Source organism: Athene cunicularia (genome assembly GCF_003259725.1).
Source record: "Athene cunicularia isolate RWA chromosome 7 unlocalized genomic scaffold, athCun1 chr7_part2, whole genome shotgun sequence".
In the NCBI taxonomy this organism is placed as follows: Eukaryota; Metazoa; Chordata; class Aves; order Strigiformes; family Strigidae; genus Athene; species Athene cunicularia.
In genome coordinates this window covers 4251223-4260360 of record NW_020799108.1, presented here as the reverse complement: position 1 = coordinate 4260360, position 9138 = coordinate 4251223, and the positions used below count along the sequence as shown (strand labels likewise).

The following is a 9138-nucleotide window of genomic DNA, read 5'->3' as shown; positions in this document are numbered from 1 at the left end:
CATAACCGCTGGATGGGGGGATGCTCCCCGCCGCCTGTCCTCTGCGGTGTCTGGGGAGTCGCCGTCTGCGGGGAGGAGGAAGGGGAGGCCGAGCGCGGCGCCCCGCACCCCAGCGAGCGGCGCTGGCCACGGCGGGAGAGGACGGCTCGCACCCCCACACGCGCAGACCCCGCGGGCTTCCGTCCCTGCCCGCGCACCCGGCGACGACCGGTGGGCAACGGCCAACCAGCGAAGGGAGGGGAAGGCGGGGGGGTCCCTGCTGCCGTCCCGGTTCTGGTCCTAGTGCCGGCCCAGGCCCCGCAGCCACCCCTCCGCCCCCCCACCGGCTCTGGTACCGGCTATCATTGCCGCCGCCCCCTCACCCTCTTCTCCTCCACCGCCACCTCCAGTCACTGCCAACCCCGCAGCTCAACAACGCACCCGCCCATTGGACCGCTCCCGCCCCCAACAAGCCCCGCATCGATTGGCCGCTTTCTCATCTGTGTCTCCCTTCGCCCCGTCTACCCCTCAGCTCCTCCGCCGGAGTCGGTGGCGCCGCGCCGTGTGCGAGACCTGCTTCGTTAAACGGCGACGGGAGTGCCTCGAGCAGCAGAGGGCTGGGCAGCGGCCTCCGCCAGCACTGGGGGAGGACCCGGAACGGAGCTGCCCGGAACCCTCGTGGCTGGCTGCGCTTCCTGCAGCGAACGGTCCTGGCGCCGACTTCCTCTTCCGGGTGGCGGCTGCGTCCTGAGGAGGGTCACGGAGCGGGCAGGTACTGAGGGCCCGTCGGCGGGAGGCGCGGGCCCGGGCGCTATCTGGGACTTGCCTGTGCCGTTGTCCGCCCCCCTTCCCCGGGAGTCTCTGTGCGTGGGCTGGGGAGGGGGTAGCGGCGATGTCCGTTGCGCCAAGTTGTGCCCCGAGCCGGAGAGCCCTGGCGCAGCCGCCGTGGCCTTTTTCCGCGGGTCGTTAGAGAGACAGCCGCCCCCCCGGGCTAGCGGGCCTCGGCGCTGGCGCGGTGCTAGCCCTTACTCTCTCCCTCGTCTCTCGGGGCGCCCCTTCGGCCCTGTTTTTGCCGGTTTTGCTGGCGGAGAGTGCCCGGCTGGTGCTGCAGTGCAGCCCGCTGGCGTGTGGGCGCTAATGTGCGTGTGCGCATAAACACCACTGTAGAAAGGTAAGCATTGGTAGGAGAGAGGTCTTGGGATTTTATGGTAAGGGTGTAGACCCCAGTCTACATTTCATTTTGGCGGAGCTTTTCAGGTAATAACCGCATTAGAGCTCTTCTTCAGATTTCCCTCTGCAAGAGAATCTTCCTTGCTTGCCTCCACGGCTTGGGGTCTTCAAAAGTTACAGGCTGTAACTGTATTCGTGGCACTATCGCATTCCAGTCAATTCTCCTAAAAATTAAGGGTAAAATCTGTTCTTTGCTATCAGATAAGTGTTAAAATGGGAAATCCTGGCTCAAATAAATTTCAGGTGCTTTGTGAAAATAAGAGATTTCAAAGCCATCATTATTTTCTTCCAGTCCTTCATGATCTTGCTGAAAATGTTCACCTTCCCATCTGCCTTGATCATTGTTTTTAATGAGAACCATAAGATCTTCATAGTTCTCTCAAAGGTGTATCTAAATAAAGCATGGATTTTCCAGCCTTTTGAAATTACTAGTAAGGTGCAAATCCTTGTCCATTCACCTATCCTGTACCTGTTCATTGCCACAGTTATGTTTGCCTGAATTGGAGTCAAGAGGAGATAGGTAACAAAGTCTTTGTTTTTCTCATGTTTTTCTTCAGAGCTTAGTGATCGTAGTTCTGCATACTTAAAAGTAGAGATTTCTAAACTGAAGTTTGAGCTTTTTTATGTACTCTGGAAAGCCTGCAAGTTGGTGTTGCTAAAGTGCATTGGAAACAGTTGTTTTTCTGATGCTACTTTATGGCACAACTACTTCTGATGCTACTTTATGGCACAGAAAATGTACATAGTAGCTTCATGAATGTAATGGTGGTGGTGACTTAGAACACAGTAACACTAAAGTCTACAGTTCGCCTTATTGTGTTTAATCACCAACTTCTAAAATGCAGCATAAAATCTCTTAGCTCTTTGTTCTACAGTGTACTGTGTACAAAGCTTCATGTGTAGTGCTAGGTGCTTTGGAATACTTCTTTTAACCTCCCCAGTTTTTTTTGTACAGGCATTGTTCTTTGCAAGTGTGTGTAAATAAGCTGATAAACTCTGAAAAATAAAAGCTCATATCTTTTCTTGTAGGTATGGGGCACGGAAATGAACATGGCCATGGCCATAGCAAAATGGAACTCCCGGACTACAGGCAGTGGAAGATAGAAGGTACTCCACTAGAGAAGGTCCAGGAAAGGCTAGCTAAACGAGGTCTTAGAGATCCATGGGCTCGGTAAGTGCAAGAGCCTTAAAAATAATCTTGATGTGTCATCTTGTAGCATCAACTGGACCTTGTCATTACAGATTATTCTTTCCTTAGTAAAATTAGTGAAAATGCATCTAGAATATATTAGTCAGAATTTCAGTTAAGTCTTTTTTGCATGGAGGTCACATCTTGCATCACCTTGACCAGTCTTCACATTTTGCAAGGCACCCTTGCACTTTGTGATGTTTCATGATGATACAGACCAGGTACAATGACCAATGCCTCATCCACCAAAACATGTAAGTAGTCTTAGGTCTTGTACCTGTGAGTAAGCCCATCCCTTCTCAGCAAAGAGATTGTGTGTCAGATCTTGCTGAAGTTGATGGAATTTGCATTGATGTTCCAAGTAGGAATATCATTCCTCATATACAACAGGAGGCCTTTATTTGAAAAGAAGAAATATGCTAGTATACAACGTGGAATTTGATTCAACTGTATATTTTGTTTTGTAAGAAGTGAATGACAAAATGGCAGATAATGGCAGATTTTAATCTCTGAAGTTGTTCCTCTCTACAATGAATACCTGTTCTTTTTTTAGCTAGAGCAATTCTGGATCATTTAGGCAGCTGTTAAAACAGGGCTTAACATACTTCTCCCACATTGTGACTTAGGTAATACTTTGCTCAAGTACTCTAATCTTGGGGAATAAAAATGCTAAATGCCTTGTGTTGTAAGGGAAATGCTGCATGAGCGAACTATTCCAGGAGCCATCATAGAAAAGGCTTTACTTCAGTACAAGAAAAATGTAAGAACAGGTATCTGTTAAGAAGTTCTTACATGCTATAACCTCTGGAGGGGTTTGGGATTGATAACACTTTTCCTTTGGAACAGTTTAAGGCTGTAAGCATAGAGTAAAACATCGTTTCAGTGATAAAAATAATTTGAGATATGAGTCCTTAGGAGTATTGGTTACCAATGAACTTTCCAGGCCTGTGTCACATTCATGTTGCCTCTATTCCTGTGGAGTAGCAAGCAGTATTTGCCTTTTTTTTTTTTTTCCTTTGCTTCAGACAATTTTGTTTTCAGCAAGCAATAAGCTTATTCCCATTTAAAAAAATGGACACAGTTTAACATCATAGATTTGGTGTAAATTAACTTGACTTTCAGTGCATACACTTCTAAGTTCAGGAAGTGCTGCAAAACAGCAAGCTGTAAAAAACCTTGTGTCATATTTGTTGCCCCTCCTAGATTAAAAAAATAATAATAATGTTTGTCTGGTAAGAGAAGGGGATTGAGACAAGGATGTCAGAAGTTGAAATAAGGAACAAAGTCAAACTCTTTAAAGCATGAGATGATTCCTCCCAAACTTTTCAAATTTTATGTAAGGTAATATTTCAGTTCCATAGGACAAGTGTAAGTATCATGCCAGCTTCCTTAGTAAAGGAGAAATTAAAGTTATTTGCTTTAGTAACCTGGAGAAGATTGCTTTATTAATATCTTGCATTAGAAGTCTTGAAAAAGTAACTCACTCTAAGGCTCCCCTCTTTGGTATATTAAGTTCCTTTTAACAGGGGATCAGCTTTCCACCTTTGTAGCAAATGCACATTAATGTATATAATTATTCAGTACAGAATAAGCTGTGTGAAAGACATTATATTTGGAAGCCTAAGTCTTCGTTAGTTAGTACCCTCTACCAGCACCTAGAAGACACTCTTCCATTCCAATATGCCTTCATCCTGAGTCACAGAAACCACCTGCACAAGGGGATTATGAACATAAGTATTTGACCCCCTTGTTTAAAAAAAACCTGTATCTTCTCCTGAAATTATCATTCTGATTTTATTGCTTTTTTCTGTGCAGATGTTTTTTCTTAAGGACTTTGAGTCCTTAGAAGAGACAAACTGTGTCCATTTCTACAGATTACATTTGTGCTACACATAGATACTGGTACTCAGTTATAGCAGTGACTAATGTTTCAATAACAATGTAGGTTGAAAAGGGTGAGGCAAAACAACATGAGGTTTGTAAATACCGTGTAGCTTTTTAGCTAAACACAATCTTTTCAGCTTTTTTTTTAATCACTTTCAGTAGGCTTTTCTGAGCCTAATATAGTTAAGTGTCATATTGTGAAACACAAAGTGCCTTTGCACTAGGATGAGTTTTCTATGGTTGGAAAAACTTTTCCTTTCAAGATTTAACAGCTAGATACTGTCTAGCACAGTGACTAGTCTTTGCAGGTACTCCATCCCATGCATGTGCTAGTAGGTTCTGATTTTGTTTCAAATGATAGAAGACAATAAATACATAAGTTTGGAGAGGTGTTTCTGTTACTAGAATTATGTTGTTTGCTGCTGTTACTTGTATCTCAGTATGCATAAAAGGGTAGAGTTGCTATCATGAACTTTACTTGTGGTAGCTCCTGTTACTTAAATTATAGAAATGTTACCATCTCAATGTATATCTACTTGAAATAATCTTTTTTTTCTGAACAAAGATATTCCTGTTAATGTTTATTACAGTGGTTCCACTGATCTTGTTTTATTCTTTTGGTTTAATTTTTCTTCTAGTAATGAAGCCTGGAGATACATGGGTGGCTTTGCAAAACCTACCACCTTAACAGAAGTCTTTACTAGGGGACTCAAGTGGGGATTTGCAGCTTTCGTCATAGCTCTTGGCATTGAATATACACTGTTTCCTCCAAAGAAGAATGGAGGCCATCACTGAAGATCAAATATGACAATTAATTATGAATTACTAAGCTGAAACACACATAAGCCTGCTGTTCACTCTGTACTTATAATATGCATATTAAAGTCTATCACAGGCAAAACCTTATTTCTTTGATTTTATTATGCTTTTGTGAAAGGATCAAAAAACACAGCCAGAGTGATCTACCTGACTTCAATCCCAGAAGAAAAAAAAAGACATACGTATGCTCTTGGGTTTACTGTACCATCCTTTAAAGAACAGGGAAAACTATCAGCACCACTCTTTCAAGCCCTGCCAACATTCTATTAAATCAAATTGAGAAAGTGTGTCACTTTTAAGAGAAAAGTTGTACTGTATTAATTACAGGTTTAATCACAATTATTTGCTAGTAAGGGGTAATGAATGACTTGTAATTTCTTGAAAATATAATTTACTTGTCAATCTTACATTTCTAAATAAAAATAGCTACTACCTTAAAGTCTTTAAAAGTACCCAAAACTGCTTCAAAGTATATGAAAATACCAAATCTTACACTTAATCCTGTTGAAGAGTTAATTAATTTGACAGACACTATGCACCAAAATAATCTGTGTAACATAAAGAAATTAACAATTACATTACTGCCATTATTAATTACATTACTAAGAATGTTTCACTCAGCAATAACTGTACATTATCCTAATATGAACTTCCACTATATTAATCATATCACAAATTGCAGATTTACAGAAAACTTCAAGGTTGTCCCAAAACGTGGCTAAAAGCTGGGAGTTTTAATATATGTATTCACAAAAAACCTTGCTGAGTGACAGAAGTGACAGTTGCAAGAGCTTTATTTTATACAGCAAATAAACTTATCTCTTACTGTGGGGTTTGCAGCTGTACTCTTCAGTGGGGGTTTGTCATCTCTGGCATAACATTGCTCAAGGCACTGTTCATAAGGCAAACATTTGTTTTACTAAAATTTTCTTCCCTAATTCCTTCTCAAGCATCCCTATACAGTTGCATCATTCCCTGACAAGAACATACTCTATAAGGTCTGTTGCACAAAATAATTCTGTGCTGTCCCTTAGGTGGTTCCATCCAGAATACACATTTTCAAAGGCTGGTATTCACTGCTTGGTTTCTGTCTGGGTCCAAGACTAAAGTTCTTAAGATAACTGAATTTTAGATGGTTGTTTAGAAAAACAGAGCTAGCATTTCATGCAGTATTGTGAATCTTGCACTTAAGATACATGCTGCTTAAAGAAAAAAACAAAAACTTAAAGCAGTAGTTGCTGTCCCAATTAGTTTCCTGTTAGGAAGGCTTGGTTTTGGGTTCTTCTGTATGTATGCATGCTTTTTTCTTTTTTGTTCCACATCAAATGCTTCACAGCAAAGTGAAGTTGCTACAGCTTCCTGCACAATCAGTATTTTTAAATGTTACAAGCCTGCCTCCACTGATACAGGAGACAGTTCTGTCAAAAATCAAGAGCTTTATTTACACTAGCTGGAGATACTAATACATTATTTCCAAGCACTAGCAGGTGAACACAGGTTTAAAAGTTACTGTAATCACATTTTCAGCATATGTAACCTTGTTACCTTGCTTAGTTTATTTAGACCAAAAGATGTAAAGTACATACAAATGTAGGTTGGCTGTTAGATAAACTAACACAATTTTTTAAAAACAGATCATTTTGTTTGTCAAGATTTTATTGCCTGTGAAGTTAAGACAAAATCTTATGTCTTCTCATTTCAGCCATAGTTTCCAGAAAACTTATATGCAAGCAAGTAATCTCAGTTTAATTTATATCCTGGATGTTCTACAGATTTAAAATTTAAATTCATGCGTAAGTGCTGTCTTGTATAGGGAAGATCATAAGAATCAGCCTTGCCAACATTCTACATAAGAAATATATTGGGCATATTCAATGTTAGACTAGACTAGTTTAGCTAAAATCCATTAATTTGTGAATTAAGGTGGTATCCATTCAGTGGTTTAATAGCCAGATGGCAGCCACTGCCCTAAACAACTGCCTTAATTTATGATGAACATATTTGCCAGTATTGTGGAATATGAAAATGGCTCATCATTATTATACATACAATACAAAGATTTTTATTTCACAGGTATTATCATACTAATCCTGCCTGGGGATGGAGTATTTTCTGTGTATTAAAATAATAGTATCAAATCTGTCTTCACTGTAACCGTAGTAATGGCTGTCCTTACATTAAAACAGCCTTTCTACCAGCACAGGTATTTTACAGTGCAAAAGAACAGGGTCACAAACAACAGTGGCACCTGCAGTTGAGAACATACATAATTGTAATACAAGTCAGGAAGCTCTGTCTGTATCTTAAGTTTGGAAAAATAGAACTGATGATGCTCCATTTTCTGAAATGAAGTTAGAAAACCCATCCCCATCAGTAGTCAAAGAGCTATTTCTGCTCACCTGGAAAGATATTTGTGATTCATCTGTTGTTTTTACTAATGCTACCTATAGTATTTACATCATTAGCATAATTTTCCAAATTTGTATGTTACAGAGAAGTTAAAGCAGCTAAATGATTCCAATATAATAGTGACTACATTGTAGTATAAATTTGATGTCTCTGAAATTCCTATTTCAGAGGGTAATAGACTAACTGTTATTATGTGAGGCAGTTGCAGTTTAAATAGCAGACTGTGTTTGTGTTGTTAACCTGCCTTGAAATCTCTCCTGAAAACCTTCCTCCAAAAATATTCTGTTGAGCTCTCAAACTACAAGCTTCTATCCTGCAGTTAGATCTTTGCCAGATCAGGATATATCAAATAGGCTTTTTACATCAATGCAAGTATATTTCCTAATTGAAAATTTAGGGTCGAATTGAAAAGTCCGCTAATTGAAGTTAGGAGTGGTTTTGCTTCAAGGAGTTTTACCAGGAACGTACTCAGGACCTACGCTTGTCTTCCAATTATGTTTACTGATTTCATCATAAGTATCAGAACATTCAGGGATTCATCCAAACTGTTTTATATGTATGACAGGGATTTTACAGATGCTCTACATGTTCTATATCCTTAGTTGTAGACCAAACTGAAATCTCAAAATCTGAAAGCTGGGTAATCATTTTATCATTGCTCCAATGGAGAAGCAAAAACCCTTGAAAATAGTCTCTTCCCTTAGTGTCTTAGCCTTTTTTTTTAATAATAATAAAAGCAATACCAACACATAACAAATAAAACTAATGACACCATTTCTATGTACAGATGGAATGCACTCACCCTGATCATACCAAGTCTGATTTTTAAATTTAGCATAAAAGACAAGTTCATAGTATTTTAGGAGGCATAAATTCTTAAAGTTTTGTTCTGTTCTGTAACTAGGAGAATCTACAAAATTAAATAGATCAAACCTGTTATGAAAGCATATCAAGAGAAAGATGTCCAAGCCAAAGATTTATATCCAAAACCCTCTAAATTAACATACGAGACCATCTCTTCTCAATCACATCTAATCTTACTGGTATACTCATGTTCTACAGTTACACTGATTTACAGTTCCAGTTTACGTGAAAACCTATCAATTAAGACAATGTAGTATTTCAAGTTAGAAATGGAGGGGAAGAATATAACCCATAAATGCTGCCTATAAATATGTGAAAATGGTTTAATAAACCTATAAAAATTAGGTAAATTAAGGAAAAAGTGAACTAAGTAAACAAAACAGTGTATTGGGCGCTTAAGTAGTAGCTGTGTTAAATCAGTAAATCATTCATTCATGCATTTTTTTGAAAAGAAAAATTCACAAGCCTACAGCCATACCATTTCCTTAAACCTTTTCTATTAGCCAGTAGAAGTGTTCATGTTTGTATGGAATAAATCAAAGAAGAAAGCCTGCATATTAATTCACAGCAGGTAGCTGGCTTCCTGCTGAACCAGCACTGATTCAATGCTACATCTTAGTAGCAGGGATACTGCAATACTCTTGAATGATTGGTATTAAAATGAGTGCCTGACCTACAATTTCAGTAAGAATCCAGATATTTTTTCCAGAACACAGAGAAGTTACTTGGTCCCTGACCAAATTCTAGTGTGGGCGATTACTTCC

General features: G+C 39.9%; 2 protein-coding genes across 8 annotated transcripts in view; one reads left to right on the top strand and one right to left on the bottom strand.

The window, feature by feature from the left end:
• FAM126B (family with sequence similarity 126 member B) overlaps positions 1–440 on the bottom strand; it is a 54517-nt gene extending 54077 nt beyond the window's left edge. For 2 of the 6 annotated variants that reach the window (XM_026853286.1, XM_026853289.1), the window contains exon 1: positions 363–440. The gene's annotated coding sequence lies outside the window, so the exon portion shown is untranslated. The remainder of the gene's footprint in view (positions 1–362) is intronic. The other 4 variants (XM_026853288.1, XM_026853287.1, XM_026853285.1 and 1 more) reach the window with 3 other exon arrangements.
• A 184-nt stretch (positions 441–624) lies between these two features.
• NDUFB3 (NADH:ubiquinone oxidoreductase subunit B3) lies at positions 625–5185 on the top strand. Of its 2 annotated transcripts, none has more exons than XM_026853297.1 (3): positions 625–751; positions 2239–2380; positions 4921–5185. In XM_026853297.1, the coding sequence occupies exons 2-3, from the start codon at positions 2241–2243 to the stop codon at positions 5075–5077; spliced, it is 297 nt and encodes a 98-aa protein (XP_026709098.1). In that variant the 5' UTR covers positions 625–751; positions 2239–2240; the 3' UTR covers positions 5078–5185. The 2 variants fall into 2 exon arrangements, with proteins under 2 accessions (XP_026709098.1, XP_026709099.1); XM_026853298.1 differs by lacking the exon at positions 625–751 and adding an exon at positions 767–1150.
• Positions 5186–9138: the final 3953 nt, after the last annotated feature.